This window comes from Lutjanus erythropterus, chromosome 23, assembly GCF_056507025.1.
Source record: "Lutjanus erythropterus isolate fLutEry1 chromosome 23, fLutEry1.hap2, whole genome shotgun sequence".
NCBI classification, from domain to species: Eukaryota; Metazoa; Chordata; class Actinopteri; order Lutjaniformes; family Lutjanidae; genus Lutjanus; species Lutjanus erythropterus.
Window position 1 is genome coordinate 757,362 of NC_139339.1, and position 22,764 is coordinate 780,125.

Consider the following 22,764-nt stretch of genomic DNA (forward strand, 5'->3'; position numbering starts at 1 on the left):
CGACTGACACGTCCTGATCCCGGTGCTGCTTCCTGTCTTCAGCATTCCAGGAGGAAGTGATGTCACTGTCGGTCAATCTCTCTCACACACACACACACACACACACACACACACACACACACACACACACGTTCAGTTCCTCTACCTGTGCCTATATCTATACTGATAGCCTTCAGATGCTAACTGCTGTATTAGCAGTAGTATTAACTAGTATTACAGATGCTAACTAGTTAGCTAGTAGAGCTGTTGTTGTAAACATAAGATTAACATTCATGTAACTCAATTCTTTTTGTTTTTACTGTTATTATTTGACAGTGTTTAGTTTGTCGCTCAGAAACATTTATGGAAGCAAAAAGAGTTTAATAAATATAATAAACATTTAGCTACATGCTAACAGTGAACTTTGACCAGGACTGAACTCTAAAGACTTTTACACACCGAGTCTGTGTTTTCAGTTTTTCATCAGAAAACCAAAGCAGAAAGAATCAGGAAGATTCTGCAGCTCTTTTATCTTTTTACTCTCGACGGCGTCTCAGGATCAGATGAACCCAAAATTCTATTTTTCTGCTTTCATGAAGTGAAAGAACCAACAAACTGTATCTGATAACATCTAAAAAAAACATTTATGACAAATACAAACTTGGTGTGTAAAGTTTCTGAAATTTAAAGAATAATGTATTTGTAGCAGTTAAATATTTTACTCTGAAAACTCTGTGGTTTAAATTCAACTCTGAGATTCTGAGTCAGACATTTTCAAAATTATGTCAGTAAAATCAAATTGAACAAATGAGAAAAAAACATTTAAAATTGCGAAGACTTTATTTTTTTTAAGGAAACGTATTTCTGATGAAGATGAAAATGAATTGAAGCTTCATAAAATTCAGAATGACAGTTTTCAGAGTGAAATATTTCAGAGCCATAGTTCAGTGATATTTAAACCTGTTAGTTGGTTATAAAATGTAAATTATTACAGACTTTCTTTGCGTCCATAAACACGTCACTTGTTCCTGATCTTTACTTTCTCAGAAACTCAGAGGAGAATTCAACTTTCTGACAGTTTTCACTTCGTCAGGAAGATTTTTATTATGAACAGGATTCAGTTTGTCGTTGCTTTAACACAAAGTGAACTGAGCTCATTGTTGGGTTCGTGTTCGTGTTCGTGTTTGTTTGTGTGTGTGTGTGTGTGTGTGTTGTAGTTCAACACACACACACACACACACACTTTTCTAAACCACCGTCTGATCTTCTGCTTTCAGTGTCAAATTTTAATTATTATCATAAAAACATCGTCACAATGTTCAGGCGTTCAGCACTGAATTTCTAAAAGCTGCTAGCTAAAACAAACCAGTTGAGCACTCAACTTCCCACAATGCTTCACTCTATAGTGCCTGTACTTAAACTTAGCAGTAAAAAATCAACCTTGTTACCTGTAAAATGTGGTACTGTACGTGTGAGAGACAGACTGAGTGAGAGAAGGTTTCTTTGCTTCTAAACACACCGGCGACTTTTTTGGGCAACTTTGATGAGCAACATTTATTCACAGTGTTTGATTTATATTTTTAATTCTAATGCAAAAGATAGAAAACAGTCGAACGTTTTTTAAAACTTGTGCTGAAATATTTTATGTTAAAATATGAAATTATTCAACATAAAAACATAAAAGAGTCCATGTTTGAACCGATCAGCTTTTTAAACTTAATCATAAAGCATGAATTTAAATCTGAAAAATAAAATGTCACATTTCATTTAAGCTTCAAAATCATTAAAGTGGTGTTCATTTGTTTTGTTCGCCACAGAATTTATTTTATGCACTAATCTGAATTCTACTGGAAAAGTTTCATTCACTTCTATTGGAGGGAAACAGAGACGCTAACTTCAGGTTTAAACATGTCGTCACCAGTTTTCACGCTGTCAGCGTGGAGTCAAAATAAAACTACAAGTCACACAACTATAACAGATTAGTGTTGATTCATTATTTTAGCAAATGCTAACAGTGCAGCTTTAGCTATTTATACAGCATCAGTTAGCTAGCAGACTCACAAATATTGAACTGCCACTTTAGCGCCAGCTAGAACGTGAAGCACAAATGTAGCATAGTGCTAATATAGATAATTCATGTATTTTCATAATGTTAGCTAATGTTAGCTGTAGGCTACATTAGCTTTTACTATGTGATTATGAAACATTTCAGTCCATTTTGATTCATTTTGATTTTAACAGTAGAAGTTTTAGCTAGCTAGACGCTAAAGTTAGCAGGCTCAGCTAACACAGAACAGTAGAGAATTAGTAACAATTAAATAAATGGTATATCAGCTAACTGCTAATGCTAGCTAAAGCTTCAAACTCTGCTGACTGTAGAGTTTTGTTTTAATTTTTGTCTTTTCTTTTGTCGTCTTTCAGTGAAAGTTTGGTGTTTCTTCAGTTGTTTTAGTACTCTGCTTGATTAAAAAGTTTAAATAATTATTATTACCACATTTTTGCCGTCACGCTGATGTTTGAGGCTGTTTAACGGACAAAATTCAAAGTACATCATTGAATCATATGTTCTAAATCATGCACATGAATTATTTATGTGGGAACATAAAAAAGAACATAAAGAGAGCATGACTTTATATTAGAACTTAGTAATTTGCACACCAATTATTTTTACTTAAAAAAAGAAACAGTGACGGTTAAATTTTCTGGTCCCATAATTTCATGGTAAATAGGAGGTAATTACCAAGTAATATATTTTAAAATTCTCATAAATTACCCACAAAATTACCCTCAAATTACCCAGAATTCCTTGGTTAATTATGTGACAGTTAGAAAGTACTGTTTTTATGATTAGAAAGAAACATCTTTGAAAATTCTCAGAATTGACCTGCAAAGTTCTTGGTGAATTATGTGACAAAGTGTGGTGTTCATGTAGCTGGTATTTACCTTTTCAAATATTTGAACTTTCTTTGAAATTAACTACAAATTTACCCCAAATTACCACCAGCTACATGAAAATGGGAGGTGCTTATTATCACATAACTAATCATGAAATTTGTGGGTGATTTCTAAGAAATGAAAAATATATAATTAGCTCATTAGCATCTGTTTACCATGAAGTTTTCACAGTTTTCACTCTGCAGTCTGGACTGTATTTCTTTCTGTGTTTATCTGAGGCTTTGAATCCTTTAAATGAGATTTGAAAGACTTCCGTCACGACGTGTTTGCAGCCCAGAGTTGCCCAACAAGTTGCCCGGTGTCGCCTCCATGCTAACGTCTAACCGACATCCAGAACATTCCAAGTGGTTGTTGTTGTTGTTGCTGTTGTTGTTTTGTGTGTTCGGTTTTTTAAGAGTATTTTTCTACAGCTTTTTGTATGTCATGCTTCTTACACAGGGCTGTTAGTGTGTGTGTGTGTGTGTGTGTGTGTGTGTGTGTGTGTGTGTGTGTGTGTGTGTGTGTGTGTGTGTGTGTGTGTGTGTGTGTGAGAGAGAGAGAGAGAGTGTGTGTGTATGAACATACAGTTAAATGTATGTTTGTATGTGATCTGGCTCGTGTGTGTTTCTGATGTCACTTCCTGATTTAGCTGTTCTGACTTTATCACGATGATGATGATGATGATGATGATGATGATGATGAAGAGTGTTATTGTTTTATGGATTTAAATGCTTTATGATCAGACTGTAGCCTTTAATGTTTTTGTGTAAAACCGTGAATATTTGGTTTGTATCACCTCGTATCCCACCAATAAAAACTCTACACACACTCCCTCTGTGTGTGTGTGTGTGTGTGTGCGTGTGTGTGTGTGTGTGTGTGTGTGTGTGTGTGTGTGTGTGTGTGTGTGTGTGTGTGTGTGTGTGTGTGTGTGTGTGTGACTCACAGCCTGTGTGCAGATCGGTCACTTCTCCTTCAGTCTGTTTCCACTTCCTCTGCTCCACAAATAAAGATGAATGATACAGAAATTCATCCACAGAAACATTTTTAGAAGAAGTTTTTTTCTGATCTGATCTGTAATCCAGGTCTCAGAAAGATCTGAGAGAAACAGAAGAGGAATTTCTTCATTCGTGTGTAAATATGCACTCATAAAGTAAAGTTTGGACCTTTTTTTCCAATCAATCATGACAGGGTTAATTAATCAATCGATCGTTTGCAGTCTTTTTGTAAATTAATAGAAGTCTAAATTCTCTGATGTCAGTTTCTTAAATGTGAATATTTTCTGGTTTCTTTCCTCTCTGACAGGAAACTGATGATCTTTGAGTTGAGGACAAAACGAGACATTTGAGGACGTCATCTTGGACTTTGATCAATATTTTCTAACATTTTATGAACCAAACAACTGATCAATTATTGGAACAATTATCGCTAGATGAAAAATATGTCCAAACATGTGAAAACACGTCCATGTGCTCTGCCATTTTTAAAAATTTACTAGCAACATCACAAGTGTTCAGTAATATGAAACTGTTTTGATTATATGTCATTATTCTGTTTTTTTAATCTAAAGTGATCAGATCAAATGGAAGTTTCTGCATTTTGCTTTGGTACGACCCGATATTTTTTGGTTTGCTCTACAAAGGCAGGATACAGGAACTTCCAAATAAGGTCAAAGGTCAAATCAGAGGTCAGGATTAATATGCAGAAACAATAAGCTGATATAGTCAGATTGATGCACACGTGAAAAAATGTAATTAAAAAAAACCTCAGTGTTGACTAACTTTCACAGAGGACGTGAACGCCGGTCTCTTCAGTGAACTTCCTGTGTACTCGACCTCCTCCAAAGCCTTAATTCTACGTCAGCTGACTTCAGCAGCAAATCACAACAGAGCGGTGACGGTAGCGAGGACGTTACATCTCCAAGTGTGAGGCGTAGAGACGAGTCACTTCCTGTCAATATGTTCACTGCTGGTTTGAGTCTGATCATGAGATTTAATGTCACATGACTTTACGCTGCCAATTGTGTGTGTGTGTGTGTGTGTGTGTTAATCAGGTGTTTCAGTGTGTGTGGAACAATGCTGTCACATGTGCGCAGACACTGACACACACCTGCTATTATCATAATGATAATAAGATGTGTTCAAGTCTGCAGGCAACCATGAACGTACCTCTGCACTGTGTGTGTGTGTGTGTGTGTGTGTGTGTGTGTGTGTGTGTGTGTGTGTGTGTGTGTGTGTGTGTGTGTGTGTGTGTTACTGCCTGGCATTAATGCAGTCACAGCGACCTGCGTTCCCATAATGCCAGGCTTTACAGACTGTGTGTGTGATGTTGTTTGACGCTCTGTGTCATTCCACAGAGCGTCAAACACAACAGAGTTAAAACCAGCTGTTATTAACACAAAGCAGACTCTCTCTCTCTCTCTCTCTCTCTCTCTCTCTCTCTCTCTCTCTCTCTCCGTGTGTGTCTTGTTGCTGGTCAGTGACTAAGTTGTCAGTCGTCGTTTCCTCTTTGTTCCAGTCACACAGATCTGCATCAGCTGAAGGTAAGAGTCTCTCTGCACCATCGAACTACTTCATCACAATAAACAGGTAAATGAAATGATTCATTATAAACAGGTGTGTTTCTGTAATATAAAACTAATTAATCATCATAAATGATTGTGTGACTGCAGTATAAATACTTATTAATCATAATAAATCAGTCCGTCTGCACCATAAAACTAATTAATGATAATAAACTTGTATCTGCAGTGATTTATTGCTGTTTGCATTAAAAGTCTGTATCTTCCTCGTCATGTTTGTGCTCCTCTGAGTGCTGTGAGATTAATGTATTTAATTTATTCATTCTTAATTCATTAGTTTTGAACTGATATACCTGTTCATTTATATTTATATGTATGATGTATGATGTATGGACACAAGAAATGACAAGACGTAAGATTTTGAAAAGTTGGGACACTGAAATATAAATAAAACAGAGTGCAACCAGATTTAGAGTGAGTAACTTGTAAAGTTAAGGATAAATGACTTTCTGCTGGTTAATTTAGTTTAGTTAATTTATTTTTATTTTCAAGACTAAGATTTAGTTTTACAGTCACATTTTGAGTTTTGGATTTTAGTACAAACGTTTGTGTTTGTTTCAGATGATGGACGAAGAATCCACCAAACGTTACTGTCGGAACGACGTGGAACAGCAGAAACCAGCTGAGGTACCAACTTCACTTCTTAATAAAACACGATCACGAGCTGTGATCCACATGTGAAGCTCCGCCCACGAGCTGAACTCAAACCACAACAAACAAACAAACAAACAAACAAACAAAACGCTACATCACAGAATCTGTTCATTTATTTATTAAGCAAAGAACAAAGGTCCCTCTGAGATACTCATGAACATGAATATTAATTTTCATTATTGTTGTTGTTGTTGTTGTCATTATAATATTATTATTTCATGTTAAAGTTCTTATATTTATTCTTGTCCAAAGCAGTAAGAGGAGAATAAGAAAATCAGATTATACATCAGTTTATGAAATACAGATTTTTGAAGACTCAACTCACTTTTGCCTTCAAGATGAATAAAAACATTTAGAGGAAAAAAATCCTAATAATTCATAATTGTTGCATGAAAGGGTTAAATTGTTCATTCAGACAGTTTAAGATCAAACCTGTTCATAGAAACATTTCATTCATGAAGCCTGATGTCTTTTCCAATCAGCCAACTGAAGTGTGACTGTATTTATAAACACAGTATAAACCAGAACATACACACTAAAAAACCCCAAAAACTTTAAGAAAAACTTCAAGGCAACGTACTCGAATAGATTTATGACTTTTGAGCGCAACTCAAATTCTTAAGTTCTGAAAAAGTTTGACCAACTACTGGACTTTTGTAGGTTTACAGCAACTAAATATGATCTCAACTAAAGATTATATATCAGCAAAACTTTTAAAGTTTATTTCAAAACTTAAGAGTTTGAGTTGGACTCGAAACTAAACCAATACCAAGTCGTTAGTTACTGCTGCTCTGATTGGACGATAAATTTGATCTGATTGGCTGGTTGTGTGTGTCTTTTGATGTTTTACTGCAATGATAAGTGAATCATAAACTATATCTGAACTCCTGTACGACACACACACACACACACACACACACACACACACACACACTCCTTCAGTGAGATGAGTGATAAAACGCTGAGTCAGCAGACTGAATCTCTGCTGTTTGATCTGAACAAACTAAAACATCATCTGACAGAAGAAACGACAAACTGATTCACGTCTTCCTCTGACCGTCTCACTGATGAAACAGGGAGAGTTTGTCCTGCAGGTGGCGCCAGAGGAGAGGTCACAGGGTCGATACGATCAAGTTCAACAACTGAACATCTGTGTGTGAGAGAGACATGTGAGCGAGTGAATCTGCAGGTTTAATCATTACTGTGATGAAACAATAAATCCTGTTTATTAAGTGACAGACAGACGGAGAGAGAGAGAGACAGAGAGAGAGAGAGAGAGAGACAGAGAGAGACAGAGAGAGAGAGAGGGAGAGAGAGAGAGGGAGACAGAGAGAGAGAGAGAGAGAGACAGAGAATGATGGACAGAAAAAGAGGAAGAACAAACGGAGAACTGTGGGAAAGACAAGAGAAGGAATGTGCAAACACTGTGTGTGTGTGTGTGTGTGTGTGTGTGTGTGTGTGTGTGTGTGTGTGTGTGTGTGTGTGTGTGTGTGTGTGTGTGTGTTAGATGCTAATTAAAGACCCAGTTATTGGTCCACAAACACTTAAATGAACTTAAACTAAAACATCCAATAAATATTGTAAATAAATATTATATAAATATAATAAAGGATAGTTTCTATTATTTTAATTCTTATCCAAGTCTCAGAACAGTTGTTTGAAATGGAGAGAAGTAATGTCCTCACTACATTGGTTCAAAATCACACCGGTCCTCACAAGAAGGCAATAAAAGCTCACACACACACACACACACACACACACACTCTCTCTCTCTCTCTCTCTCTCTCTCTCTCTCTCTCTCTCTCTCTCTCTCTCTGCTGTGACGAACAAAGTGCAACACTTTATTCACTATGTCTCTCTCTCCTGTCATACACACTCTGCATGTGTCCCTTTAATGACTAATTTAAACACACACTCTCTCTCTCTCTCTCTCTCTCTCTCTCTCTCTCTCTCTCTCTCTCTCTCTCTCTCACCTGTCTGTGGTGAAGCGAGGGAGTAAAGTTCAGGTTGGTCAGGAGGAGAGAGAGATCACCGTCCTGCCGCGGAGGAAGACGGACGAACTGGACGACACCACCGAGGTGAGGGATCGACACACACACACACACACACACACACACAGATAACTCTGAGAAAGGCCAACTATTAATAGAAACTACGTGTGTGTGTGCGTGTGTGTGTGTGTGTGTGTTGTTGTTGTTGTTGGTTCAGTCGTCTCTTTCTGTTTTATCATCAGTTTGTCAGAAACAGTCAGTCACATGTAACATGTAGTTACTATACATCTGATTAAATGTTTCCATAGCAACACTATTCAAAGTCTGCAGGACGAACTCGTGATAAAAGTGTCAGATAACTGTGACACTGAAGAAAACTTAGAAACACGCTGATTCTTTTTTCTGTGATTGATGGACGTTTATTTGCTCTGGACATCAGTGAACCCGCCGTCCCTGTGAAGTCAAAGGAGTGTGTGTGTGTCATGTCTGTGTGTTTACATTTGACTGAGTTATGACTCTGAGGACGAGGAGTGGACGAGAACGAGGGGAAGGGGACAAAGTGTTTTTCTTCTCTGGAACTAAGGCCTCATTCAGACCGTCAGTCCAAATCAGTTTGCATCCAGACTGATTTCTGCAAACCAGATCCAAGCCACATTTGGAACTGGTTTGAAAATGTGATTCTAATCAGATTTCTTCAGATGTGTCTCAGTCTGGACACTCAGATCCAGTTTCTAAGTGTCTTTTGCGTCACTCCCATCGTGACACACTGATGACATCAAATCCAGAGTGACAGGAGAGCATCTGAGCAGAATCCATGCTAAAGGACAAAACGGTCCGAGGACAAACGCTTAAATATACTGATCCCTCGCTAAGCCCCTCCTCCAAACAGCAACCCTCCAATCGTAGATTACAATTTACAGTTTCTTTTAGCAGGTGCTTTTATCCAAAGCGCCAAAAATCTGAGAGCTGAAACAACACAAACAAGGAACAAGAACATGAGTCGGTGCCATGAAACAAAGATCAGGTTTGTCTAAACTGTAAAACACAAGAGAAGGATGTGAAGAATAGATCAGAATTCAAATCCAGTTTAAAACGCAGCACAGATGACAGTAAATGCATCTGTCTTACATAATAAAAACAAATAAACACCAGATAGTCCAGATACCGTATCAGATACACAGGAAGTACCTTAAAAAAGTTTTGCAGATCAGTGGTTTCCTTCTAGACATGACTGTGTTTTTCAAGGAACAGTCTGGTTCTGTCTGCTTTTCCACTGTGGACTAAAAACCCGTGAAGGTTTGACAAGTTAGTCTGCTGACGTATGAAAAATAGGTGGCTGTTTTTTTTTTTCACATGATTTTTGCGTGCAACAGGACCTGGACTACGTCGTTTGTTTGCCTTCTTCTCTAAGTCTGATGTGTCAAAACAAAATGACCACAAAGCAGTCGGTCTGCAGCTGTAGATTTTTTTTTTAAACGCTGCGAGTACTTGACCAATCAGAGACGATCAGCGCCACCAGAGCAAATCAAAGCATGAACGCAGGAGATTCGTCTGGTTTCCAGGCAACCCCAACCCCAAATATCCTGTATTTTTGGGGAACACTAACCCCATATATAACATCTCCAGAACTTAATTTAGACCCTGGTCACTGTGGTGGAAACATAGTTCCTTTAGAGGTTCCTGCTCGTTGGGGAAAGTTCCTGCAGTGGAAACAGCTTCAGTTCTTCGTAAAGTTGTCTTCAGCTGTTTGCATTTTCTTACAAACGCGTCCTCTTGCTTTGTGCTTACATGCTGTACATGTATGTGTTTGTGTTTAGATGAAGATGCCAGCGTCCGACTCGTCCTCCTGCTGTTCGTCTTGTATCAGTCTGAAGGACAGATGTCCTCGACCACAGGGACTGTTCAGCCTGCTCATCACGAAAGGTAACAAACTCGCTGCTTTGTCTTCATGTCTGAAAAGTCCTTAAAGTGGAACTCAGCTGTGACTCTGTGCTGTCATTGGTCATTTTAATAAAACACTGCATTCAGAGTGAAAGTCACGTGATTAACCTGCTGTTAATCTGTGTGTGTGTGTGTGTGTGTGTGTGTGTGTGTGTGCGTGCAGCATGTCTGTTTGCTCTCCTGTTCGGAGTCGTCTGGTCCATCACAGGTACTGAGTGTTTACCTGGAGGAAACCTGTTCGGCATCATCATCCTCTTCATCTGCTCCGTGCTCGGAGGGAAGCTGGTGGGAATGATCCAACTGCCCACGCTGCCCCCCTTCCCTCCACTACTTGGTACGACCCAACAACTGTAACCAGGATAAGTCTGAAATAAATAAAGATAAGATCAGAAGAGTCAAAGTTTGGATGATTAATTGTATTATGTTTATTTATTATGGGTTAAAATTTGAAATATGCTTTGAAATATTTATTTAAAACATCATGTTGTAGGAATGCTGCTGGCAGGTCTGCTGCTGCGAAACGTTCCCTACATAACGGACGCCGTCTTCATCGACACTCACTGGTCTGCAGCCCTGAGGAACATCGCCCTGTCCATCATCCTGACCAGAGCCGGTCTGGGCCTCGACCCCTCGGTGAGCACACACACACACACTTACACACACAAACACAGTAAAATATACTGCACATACGTCACGTGCATGTGTGTGTGTGTGTGTCCATGTAGGCGTTGCGTCGTCTGAAGGCTGTGTGTGTGCGTCTTGCGATCGGTCCCTGTGTGTTGGAGGCCTGCACCGTTGCTGTGGTTTCTCACTTCCTGCTGGGGCTGCCCTGGGTCTGGGGCTTCATACTGGGGTAACACACACACACACACACACACACACACACACACACACACACACACACACACAAATACACTCACCATAAATACATGGAAACCACAGCTGTCTATATAAGATTGAACTGACACCGTGTGTGTGTGTGTGTGTGTGTGTGTGTTTGTGTGTGTGTGTGTGTGTGTGTGTGTGTTTGTGTGTGTGTGTGTGTGTAGTTTTGTCCTGGCTGCAGTGTCTCCAGCCGTCGTGGTTCCCTCCATGTTGCTCCTGCAGAGAGAGGGATACGGCGTGGAGAAGGTAAACCAACACAGTGTTCTGATCACTGGTCGTTCTGCACTCTGCCACCAGGGGGAGCAGCAGGCAGTTTAAACACTGAACATCATTCTCTGTGTAGGTTTATCATAAAAACACTAGAACCCTCTATGACAGTGTTCCCCTGTCCTGGTCCTCAGAGCTTCACTGTCCTGCATGTTTTAGATGTTTCTGCTCCAACACACCTGATTTAAATGATCAGGTTGTTGTCAGGTTTCTGCAGAGGCTTGATGACGAGCTGATCATGTGGATCAGGTGTGTTGGAGCAGAAACATCTAAAACATGCAGGACAGTGAAGCTCTGAGGACCAGGACAGGGGAACACTGCTCTATGAGACCCCAAAAAATGTCTCTGATGACCACTAATACCTAAAGAACAACATGACTCTGATCATTGACCACAAGAACCTCCTTAATGATCACAGAACTTCAAAAGGACCTCTAGACCCTATTCAGTGACCATAAAAAACCTCTTAAAGGACCCCTAAAACCTCTCTGATGACCCCTAGAACCTCATAACTGACTCCTAGATCCCCACAGGGGCCCTTAACTTTGTCAGTGCACCCTGGAACCATCTATAGAACCTCGGTAACTTAAAAAACACTTACAGGAAAGCTAGAATTTTTTCAGCATTAACAAGTACTATCAAACTGGCCTGTAAAACCTTGTCAGTTACTATTAGAACCCGACCCTCCTCAATGATCACAAGAACCACAAGAGGAGCTCTAGAGCCTCTTCAATGGTCATAGAAACCTCCTATAAGATCCGTAAAACCATACTGATAACCACTAGAACCTGTTGATTCCTAAACCACACTCAGAGACTTCTAGAACCTCCTCAATGACTAGAAGAATATCCAAAGGAACACTAGAATTCATTTTTGAATTGCTTTTGTTCTGTGCTTTTCTTCAGGGAATCCCCACCCTGCTGATGGCTGCTGGGAGTTTTGATGACATTCTTGCCATAACAGGGTTCTCCACCTGCCTGGGAATCGCGTTCTCTACAGGTCTCTACCACAGAATGACGCTCTGTTCTACTTCACTCTGCTGTTCTACTCAGTTCCTGTAAATTCTGATTTATGCTGTGTGTTCTGCAGGTTCTACGTGGATGAACATACTGAAGGGTCTGCTGGAGGTGGTGGGAGGAGTCATAGCTGGACTGATCCTGGGTTTGTTCTTGTGCTGTTTCCCCAGCAAAGACCAGGTGAGATTCTGTTTAATATGGTTCCATGTTATTATGAATTTTAATATAAATTGAATTAATTCTTTAAATCTCCGTCTGTCTCCCTGCAGGAAGACCTGGTCATGAGGAGGACTCTCATGCTGCTGGGTCTGTCCATATTTTCGGTCTTCTTCAGTCATGTTATTGGCTATGCCGGAGCCGGGGGTCTCTGTACGCTGGTGCTGGCCTTCCTGGCTGCTCTGGGCTGGAAGACCGACAAAGTAACACACATCAGAATCCCTTTAATCTGGATTGAACATCTGGATTCAGCCCTGTTTCCACACATCAGCATGTGTTTTAACTGATTCTGTGTGTCTCTTTACATCAGGCCCCGGTGGCAGCCATGGTGGGTCTGTCATGGGACGTGTTCCAGCCACTCCTCTTCGGTCTGATTGGAGCAGAGATCAGAATAGCGTCTCTGAGCCCCAGCACAGTGGGTAAGAACCCAACACAAATAATTTGAACCTGGTCTCAGTAAGAAGGACCCAAGTGGACCAGGGATCAAACACTTCATTTAACGTGGTCTCTCTGTGTTCAGGTTTGGGTCTGGCCTGTATCGCTATTGGTCTGGTGATCCGCCTGCTCGTCACCTTCCTGCTGGTTCATTTTGGAGGATTCAACCTGAAAGAGAAACTCTTCATCTCTGTGGGCTGGCTGCCTAAAGCCACCGTACAGGTCTGTGTGTGTGATAGGACCTCTAGAACCTCATCGCTGACAAGAACCACCTGAATGATCCATAAAAAATCCTCTATGACTATTAATTATGACCACAGTCACAAATCTTAGGATATATCTTAAAATTTTGTGGCAGTGCAGCTCCCTGATGCCAAAAATGAAACATATGCACGTCCTGATGAGATGTATTGATACGCTACTACAGCATCGATTTGTTCGGTACAACATGAGACCACCTTAAGGTCATAAAACATCCCAACTGTCTGTTTGTTTTTGTTTATTTTGTGTCAGGCTGCTATTGGTTCCAAGGCGTTGGACATGGCGAGGGAGGAGGGGGACGAGACCTTCATTAAGTTTGGTTTGGACGTGCTAACGTTAGCCGTGTTAGCCATCCTGACGACAGCTCCCATCGGAGCATTGGGTATTGGACTGGCAGGACCACGCCTCCTCGCGCGGCAGGTCAAAGGTCAGCACACACACAAACACTCACACACTTCTTTACACCTGTGATATACTCACACTTCTGATCTTCACCTCAGCAGATGACACCGAAGGCGGAGCCCCAACTCCAAGCAGCAATGGGATTGGTCAAGAAAAAGACAATGTGACCCTTGAGAGCAAACTATGAGGCTTCTGATTGGACAAACGAGAGAAAGCTAAATGTTGTAACTCCTTAAGTTAACCTTCTATTGTTGCAGATAAGTTTTTTAAAAATACTTTTGCTGTATGTTTCCTTTATGCTTTGACCTCTGCTGTATATGACTGATATGATATAATAAACAAAATCACTTCCTGTGTCAGTTCATATTATTTATTTTTTTGTTTTCTGAGTCAGCGTTGTTATAAATTCCCCAAAATATAAGATCTTTGCGTTTCTCTACAGATCAACACCTCCAGCTCATCTGTCTTCAACTGATGTGCACGTCACCTATTAAAAACCTTAAGGAAGCTGTTTAGTTTGACAAGGTGAGAAAAGTAGTGTTGGTTGCTAGGTAACAGACAGGTGATGTTGGACAGAATATTTAATCTGAGATAATGAAAGATGATGTTAAATTCTTAAATTTAATCAGGATTTGCTTCAGTAACACCTGACTGGGACAAAACTTATTTTAGCCTCCTACCTACAGTGAAGAGAAAAATAAGCTGCTTTCGAGTTCTTAAAGGTTCTTATTTGAAAGGTCAGTTCAGTTCTGCGAAGAACACAAAGTAATACGAAGATCCGTGAAGCTCTGTTTCCTGTTTGTCTCTGCTGGTGTCTTCGCTTCACATCTTCGCTCTACAAACCACACTGCAGCCATTTACCACAACGTCGGACAAACCCCAGCTGTGAGCCTTTACTTCACTCTTTACTTCACTCTTTACTTCACTCTTTACTTTACTCTTTAGTCTTTACTTTAGTCTTTACTTTACTCTTTACTTTACTCTTTACTTCACTCTTTACTTCACTCTTTACTTTACTCTTTACTTCACTCTTTACTTTACTCTTTACTTCACTCTTTACTTCACTCTTTACTTTACTCTTTACTTTACTCTTTACTTCACTCTTTACTTTACTCTTTACTCTTTACTTTACTCTCTACTTTACTCTTCTTTACTCTGCTGTTTCAAACAGTGAAGGTCGTGTTCGTGACTTAGATTCTGATTTATTTACTTCACACTGGACCTTTTTTTAAACAAATAAAGTCCAACCACAGTGTCGATAAAATGATTGTTCCTCTCTGACAGGAGTGTTTTCGTGTTTTTGTCACCGTGAGGTGACACCCCAGACACCCCATGAAGTCAGGCTAGCTGTTTCCATCTGTCTCCAGTCTTTATGCTAAGCTAAGCTAACCAGCTGCTGGCTGTACCTTCAGACTAAATATACAATAATATCTGACACCTAACACGGGCTAAAATAAGTATTAAATGAATGATACATGGTTTGGACAGGACTAAATATTAAGCAGTGGTGGACTCAGACAGTCTGAGGGTCCGGGGCAGTCGGGCACCAGCATGCTGAAAATTATGATGCACTTTATCACAGTTTATCTACTGGAAGTGTTTTATCTCCTTTAAGCACTTTATCATTCATGTCCACTGGAATCACTTTATCACATTTTGTTTACCGGAAACGAACACTAGAGGACACTTTAGCATGTTTTCTCCACTTTATCATGTTGGGTCACTCTAGAGGGCTTTTATCACAGTTCATCTCCTGTAGGGGCACAAAAAGGCACTCATGCTGTGTTTTTTTCAAACATCAGTGCATCGGGGGCAGCGATCCCCCTCCTTCAGTCCACCAGTGATAGTAAGCACATGTTTGTGAGCTCTATCACTAAACCAGGTTTTTGTTTGAGTTTTTTAAAGTTTTTTAAATGATATTGTTTCCTGAAGTTCCTTCATGCAGCTGTCTGATGAGGTGAAAGAACACGAGGCCTCGTCTGATCAGACAAACAGGATGTGACCTTTGTCTTTTTTCTTATGTGTCTTTGTTCACATGAACAGCACAGATGATTCAAACCATTTAAAATGAGAGATCAGAACATACGTCAGATGAATATTAGTGATGAATATGAGGACTAAATCACATAAAAGTGTGCTGTCTTGCCTGTTGTTTGCTGTCACACCCCCGTCCCTCCCACCTCCTGTGGTTTCTTTAACAGGATGTAGTTACTGCATTTGTACCGACGGTCAGTGAAGCTGCATCCAGCCGCCAACATGAAGACGCCTCTGCTGTTCCTCCGTAAGTAAACTTCAACTAAAACTTCAAAAACTGTTTCCATTGAACTTTGGTGGATTATTTCAAAAGAAATCAAGAAGTTAAAGTGTTCAGTTGTTGACTGCAGTTTATGAAGCAGAATATTTAAGTCATATGTGTGTTTTCTACACTCACACACACACTCACACACACTCACACACACACACACACAGACAGTGATGTAACTGTCACTGTTGTTGCAGTGTTGTTGTGTGTCCTCCAGACGTCTGTCCACAGTCATGGTGAGTTTTGAGTGTCCTTTGTGTGTGTGTGTGTGTGTGTGTGTGTGTGTGTGTGTGTGTGTTTGACAGACTGATGTTTATGTGGCGTTTGAGTCCGTCTGAATTCTTGGTATCTGGCTGTGAATATTTGGTCTAAAGTTTGCCCCCCGCTTCCTGTCTGTCTGAAGTTTGCTCGCTTGTTGCAGATGGAGTCTGTCATTAGACACTGACACCTGTTTACGCTCAGCTGACAGCGCCCTCTGGTGGTCGTGGTAGACGTCAGGTGTTATAGACAGCTCATAGAGCGGGGAGGTCTGGGTGGGCCAGAGACCACTCTTCACTTCCTGTTTCCACCGTCACTAACCGTAACCAAGTGGTTGTTATTGTAACCATGACGATGACCTAAGATTAAATAGGTCTTCACCCATGATGAGACCATGATGTGTCACTGAACCCATCAAGCTCGAAGCGGAACGTCTGAACACAGATAAACACAAACGATCACGTCTCATCAGGAAACGTTTGTTCTGTTGAGACGCACAATTTGAATTTTAGTCACCATCTGATGTTCCAAATCATTTTTTCAGCTCATTTTGCTCGATGCTCATTCTGTATATTCACTTTTTTTTTTTTACTAGTTTCTCCTTTCAAAATAAAATACAATGCTTTTCAAAATAAAATACAATGCTTTTCAAAATAAAATACAATGCTATTCCAAATATAATTCAATTCTTTTCAAAATAAAATGAAATGCTTTTCAAAAATAAAATACATTTTTACAAATAAAATGCAGTACTTTTAAAAATAAAATGCAGATGAGCAGAGGGATGTGAGTATCAGCTGATCAGGTCTGGTGAACAGAAAGTCAATGGTATTATTATTATTACTGTATTTTTACTTTAATATTTTCTGCAGCAGGAGGTGGATGTACAGAGTTCAGGTGTGTGTGCAGAAATATACAGCCACCTTCTGTGTGTCAGAATTGTAAAGCTATAAAAAAGTGTGTGCAGGTGGTTCTTTTTAAGATAGAAAAATAAATCTCAGTCACTGTGAAACTGATGCCACATATAGGATCCTCATTTCCACTTCCACACTCAGATGTAAATACACATCATTTATGGTCTGCAGGCAATCAGAGCTTCATTAGATCTGTCAGTGAACCCTGAACACGGAAAAGAAATAAAAAGTAATTCAGTGAAATGAAGTTTGTACAAGTGTCTTTGAGTGACAGTTTACAGACGGTTAACGCTGTGGTACGTGCACATCCTTCTTTCATAAACACCACCTGTGAGAAGTGACATATGATTGGTTGTCAGCCCTGAACATCCTGAATGTTGCCTGCTGATCGCTCTGTCAGTGTTTCTGACCTCTCTGTGTCTGTCGCTCTTTGTTTTTCTGTTGAACCTGCTGACGTCTTTGTTTCTGTCTCTGACTGACGAGTCTCATCATCTGAACCTCTGTCGTGGAAAGTAACTAAGTATATTTACTCAAATACTTTACAAATTTGGACATTTATTATGTTTTAATTGTTAAAATGTGTAGGTTTTGTTTTTCTGTTTTTATTTTGCGGGTCAATAAAGCTGGAAGAAAAAAAAAACTGTACCTAAATACAAATTTGAGGCATTTGTACTTAATCTTCTGACGACCCCTCAGATTTATTTGGTGACCCTTCAGAGGGTCCTCACCCCTCTGTGTTGACCCACTGGACAAAGCTAGCTAACTGTACACTTATAGGTCAATGACATGGCGTATATATGTTTTTATGTCTAAATGCATTATTTCCTTTTGAACTCAATGAATCATTTTAACCTATAAAACCTGTTTAATTTGAATAAATTTTCATTGAAGTCAAATAATATAATATTCCTTTATGTTCTGGAATCTCAAAGTCCCAAAATATCAGGTGACGACTAAGAAAACTATTTAAAATGATATTTTAAAGCTAAAAGTTTATGTCATGGTCTTATGTGATGAAACCATGACATACCAATGATGTTAATAAACAAAAACAAAACAATATAAACAATAACAAAACTATGTAAAGCAGTCTGACAGCCTACAAGGCTCATCATATATGCCTAAGATTAGATATTAACTCATGGCATAGAAATGAAACTCAGCATTTGATAAATTATCACTAAGATGATTTTAGTTAAATACATGGAGAATAAGACTGGTCCCAGTATGGATCCCTGGATCATCTGCAAAGCTAAACACAACATCTAAAAGTTATAAAAGCCTGAATTAAAGTCATCATTTCCTGAAGAAGCTCTATGTGTTGAAGTCGGTGGTCAAACAGTGAGTAGATTTTATTTTGGAAACAAATTAACCGTCTGTTTCTGTCTTCCTGTCTGTCCCAGCCTCTGTGATCGTCTCTCCTGACAGGTCTCAGCATTTCGAGTATAAGACGGTCTCTCTGAGCTGTGAGCAGTTCGGCTCTGGTGATTGGACGGTGTGGAGATACACAACAAATAAGTGAGTTTACCACCAGAAACATCGCAGAGTTCTCACTCTGTTGCATTTACTGAACACCAATAAAACACAATCATTGGTCACTTTTTAAAAACAAAAGTGTGCTGAGACTCAAACTCTGAACATCTGAGATTTACGACCACAGTACAAGAACTTTAATCTTAGTTCTTCATATGTGCTCGACCAGCGTCCCATGTTTTCAGAGTCCTACGACGTGCCACACATTTATTACACTACATTATGTTTATATTCTGGCTTTATTCACCACGTTCACACGGCAGCCATTTTCCTTTTTCGTCATGCTCAGGGTGGGAACCTCAAAGTCAAACAAACATAGAGAATCTGAAAAGTTGCTACCATTTCACTGCTTTCTGACTGATCAGCAAAGACAAAGACAACGGTTAGAGAAAATCCAGAAGGACCTCAAGGTCAAACAACATATTTGATGATCCATTAGCTCCCATTAGACCACGCTGGACGTAATCAAGCTCGCAATGTGCCGTAACATGGTGTAACGAAGCAACTGGCCCAGTGTCTTTACAGTTCCTGATCGATCAGGAAGTGGTGACATGATAACGATTTTTCAGATTCTTTTCTTTTAGTGACGTCATCTGTGCCTCCCACTCTGAGTGTGACGATAGAGGAAAAGGAATCAGGACTGAACACTGCAGTTGGACTTAAATCATGAGGTGCAGAGCTGCCCGGTGTGAGTGTGTTCCTTTGTCACTGGCCTGGAACTTTAAAAAAAACCCTGAACATGCAAGAAACGGCCAGTAGGTTTGACTCTGATTGAAATTTCTTGACTCTTATCATCAGAACTTTTATTTTAAATGGGGTCAGAGATTCTGAAGATGTGCAAACTGTCACAGAAATGCTTCATCACCGCAGTTGCATTCCTTTCACATGTGTGTATGATTATCAAACTGAGGTTCTGTGTTCTGTCCAGTTTCGTCCTGTCCCAGTGCGGCTCAGGCTGGGGCAGCCAGATTTCATCTACTTGCAAAATTACTGCAATCAAAAAGACTGACACTGGAGTTTACTGGTGTGAGTCCAAACACGGAGACAGCAGCCACACCGTCAACATCACTGTCACCGGTAAGATTCGTCACAATTACATAAAGAAATGACATATGGAAATAGCTTCCTCTTCCTCCAGTTTCAGAACACTTTTCAGACGGACTAAGCACAGATTTGTTTAATATGACACACGTGTGACTCATATCTCTTCTGACGGGTCTCCGTCTGTGCTGGTTATTGAATGAAATAAAGTCTAAAATGTGGAGTCAACAATGAATGAGGAGTACTAAACAAACACTTATATAATTCAGATTATTTGTCATACAGGGAAGCGATAGAGGGAAGTCATGGTTTTGTAAGATGATTCAGAGGCCCAGCCAAGAAACAAACCGTTAAAGGAAATACAGCTGTGGACACAATGAATGTGCATTCAGACATAAAAGACTGTAGAGTCCAATTACACTCGAACTTGAGTGAACTAAGAACTAACACCCTACAAACCACCACACAACGCCCTCGCAATAACCTCAAATCACCTTGAGCAAGAAAAGAAGCTTCTGTCTCCGTCTAGTTCTTGAATTTTATATTTATCCTCTGACATTCAGCAGCATTGACTGAACGTGGATCCAAACACACGTTCCATCTTTCTCCATGTTTGTCTCTGTGTTGAGGTGAATCTGTGGTCCTGCAGAGTCCTGTCCTCCCTGTGATGGAGGGACATGATGTCACTCTGAGCTGTGAAACAAAGAGCTATGCCTCCAACCTCGACGCTGCTTTCTATAAAGATGGCGTCCTCATCAGGACTGAGCCTACAGGTCACATATACAATTTTTCCAGGTCTGATGAAGGCCTCTACAAGTGTCACAGCAGCAGTGATGGAGAGTCTCCACCCAGCTGGATCTCTGTCACAGGTGAGGAGGTTACCTTTCTTCCACATTTTCACCTGAAGACTCAGATCTCCACTCATTTTACTCAACTTTACTCACCTTGTGATATTAAACACAGTAAAAGAACAGCAGCTGAACGTGTCTGTGTTTCTCCAGATGACTCGAAGCCGGCCTCGCTCACAGTGTCGCCCGACTCCTCTCAGCTGTTTGAATACGCCGATCTGACTCTGAACTGCGGAGACGACAGCAGCTCTCACGGCTGGAAGGTCATCAGGGCCACGACATCCGGGGACAAGATGAGCATGCAAACCTGCGGAGACAAGTGGGGGACGACTACCAGCTCCGGCTGCTCCATCCACACGACCAAGAAGCCTGACAGTGCAATTTACTGGTGTGAGTCTCCTGCCAGGCAGCGGAGCAACTCTGTCAACATCACCGTGTACGGTAAGATCCCCTTTACACTGAGTAGAACCAGAGAAACGTTAAGAAACGCTTGAAAGAAACGAAGGAATGTTTTATTGGTTCCACTCACTGCATGTTAGTTAAAGAAATAATAATTATGGAGCCGGTGGAGAAACTGAGATTAATTAATAAAGATTAACTGATTGGTGTGATGAGATTGATCCAGACAGCATCCAAGCTTTTTTCTCATCAATTTAAAACTTAAATCTCAGAAATTATTAATTTTTTTTTTCTCCAACTGTTCCCTAACATGCTAACATGCTAACATGCTAACTTAGCTTTGCCAGTAGGTTCACTTACCTGCACACAGTCACACCTGCAGTTAATCTCTTCTTCTTCTTGTGTTTCTGTCCAGGTTCATCGACAGCGGTGATCCTGCAGAGTCCTGTCCTCCCTGTGATGAAGGGAGACAACGTGACTCTGACCTGTTACACAAAGAACGCTCCGTCCAATCTCACCACTGATTTCTATAAAGACGGCGTCCTCATCGGGACTGAGCCCACAGTCAAAGTGATGGTCCCCCATGTTTCCAAGGCTGATGAAGGAATCTACTGGTGTAACATCAACGGTCACGGAACGTCTCCGTCCAGCTGGCTGTTCGTCCGAGGTGAGGACTGACAGGAAAGAAGTTTCCCCGCTGCTGACCGTGTCTGTGGTTTTGCAGGATTTAGCATCACTTCCTGCAGATTTTTGTCTCCATTTAATGCAGGTGTGTCAAACATGAGGCCCGCAGGCCAGACGCAGCCTGTCAAAGGGTCCGGTCCAGCCCGGTGGACGACTTAACAAAATATGAAAACTTCAAAGAAGTCTTTAATTCCACTTTTTAGATTCAATTCTGAGTTATGTTGCTGAAACTGCACTTATCAAACTCTGTCAACTGTTTTGGAGAAAGGAAAAAAAACAACTACTAAATTCATTGCCAACTGTTTTCATAATCAATGGATCATTTTTTACCAAAATGTCCAATTTTGCCGATTTCAGGTCCTTAAATGTGAATATTTTCTGGTTTCTTTACTCCTCTGACAGTAAACTGAATGTCTTTGGGCTGTGGACAAAATCAAGACAATATTTGACATATTTTTCAAGTGACAAGATTGAGACAAGATTAAAGAATAAAGGACAGGATAAAAGACGTAACAAGACATACATCACAGCTGCTGTTGGTCTCAGTGTTGCTGAAGTGTTTTAGTCGTAAACGTCTCCTGTCTTTAACCTGATCAGGTGTGTTTGTCTCCAGATCCTGACGGTGAGACTTCGTCCATCTCAAGTGAGACTCAGTCTGTGATCAGACTGCTCTGCCACCTGGTGGTGTTCTGTCCGTACTGCATCTCCACTGTCCTCATGGTGTCTTTATATCGACACAGACGCACAGGTAACACTCATCAATCAATCAATCAATCAATCAATCAATCAATCAATCAATCAATCAACCAGTGTCTGTATCATAAACAGTTTTCCAGCTTGATCAACAACTGTGATCAATAAAACAACAGTAAGATTATTGCTTGTTTCTGCAGGAAGGAAGCTGCTGCAGGATGACGCAGGATTGGACCAACCATATGATGATGTCATTGCTGATGTCACCACTGAGCATCATTTCTAAGCCAAACTTTCTCTCTTATGTTTGTTCAACTGGATCATTTTTTTTAAATAAAATAAAATAAAACGAGGTTTTCTGTCTTTAACATTTTTTCTCTTGTTTTCATCTTTTTGTCAGAAACTGTTTTTAATTTTTCTGATTTGTTTCCTTCTTTTTTATAGATTGATTCTGGTTTAATTGATCTGAATTTAATGAGCTTAAAGGCATCAACACTGAAAAACTGCACTTTTATAAAGTTGCATTAAACACA

General features: G+C 40.2%; 3 protein-coding genes across 10 annotated transcripts in view; all 3 read left to right on the forward strand.

Moving 5' to 3' along the window:
* Positions 1–4,394, forward strand: part of corin (corin, serine peptidase) — a 26,717-nt gene extending 22,323 nt beyond the window's left edge. Inside the window, exons 24-25 of one of the 3 annotated variants that reach the window (XR_014769046.1) lie at positions 1–71; positions 4,216–4,394. The exon at positions 1–71 is cut by the window's left edge and continues 185 nt beyond it. Coding sequence is in view for 1 of the 3 variants with exons in the window: in XM_084711989.1 (XP_084568115.1) it covers positions 1–7 (7 nt within the window). In the remaining 2 variants the exon portion in view is untranslated. Of the gene's footprint in view, positions 3,745–4,215 lie in introns of those variants that run through there. The other 2 variants (XR_014769047.1, XM_084711989.1) reach the window with 2 other exon arrangements.
* A 30-nt stretch (positions 4,395–4,424) lies between these two features.
* Positions 4,425–13,911, forward strand: LOC146305118 (sodium/hydrogen exchanger 9B2). Of its 5 annotated transcripts, XM_084712036.1 has the most exons (16): positions 4,425–4,835; positions 5,428–5,498; positions 6,053–6,118; positions 8,134–8,223; positions 9,954–10,059; positions 10,241–10,411; positions 10,568–10,710; positions 10,803–10,930; positions 11,127–11,208; positions 12,135–12,228; positions 12,319–12,425; positions 12,515–12,664; positions 12,772–12,880; positions 12,982–13,118; positions 13,410–13,584; positions 13,658–13,911. In XM_084712036.1, exons 3-16 carry the CDS (start codon positions 6,053–6,055, stop codon positions 13,744–13,746), a joined length of 1,647 nt encoding a protein of 548 aa, XP_084568162.1. In that variant the 5' UTR covers positions 4,425–4,835; positions 5,428–5,498; the 3' UTR covers positions 13,747–13,911. The 5 variants fall into 5 exon arrangements, with proteins under 5 accessions (XP_084568162.1, XP_084568159.1, XP_084568161.1 ...); XM_084712033.1 differs by having other exon boundaries at positions 4,425–5,498; XM_084712035.1 differs by having other exon boundaries at positions 4,425–5,452.
* Positions 13,912–15,787: 1,876 nt separating this feature from the next.
* LOC146305119 (high affinity immunoglobulin gamma Fc receptor I-like) lies at positions 15,788–22,584 on the forward strand. Of its 2 annotated transcripts, XM_084712052.1 has the most exons (9): positions 15,788–15,840; positions 16,059–16,097; positions 18,437–18,551; positions 19,495–19,643; positions 20,237–20,476; positions 20,609–20,896; positions 21,270–21,521; positions 22,152–22,286; positions 22,432–22,584. In XM_084712052.1, exons 1-9 carry the CDS (start codon positions 15,816–15,818, stop codon positions 22,515–22,517), a joined length of 1,329 nt encoding a protein of 442 aa, XP_084568178.1. In that variant the 5' UTR covers positions 15,788–15,815; the 3' UTR covers positions 22,518–22,584. The 2 variants fall into 2 exon arrangements, with proteins under 2 accessions (XP_084568178.1, XP_084568179.1); XM_084712053.1 differs by lacking the exon at positions 16,059–16,097 and having other exon boundaries at positions 15,812–15,840.
* Positions 22,585–22,764: the final 180 nt, after the last annotated feature.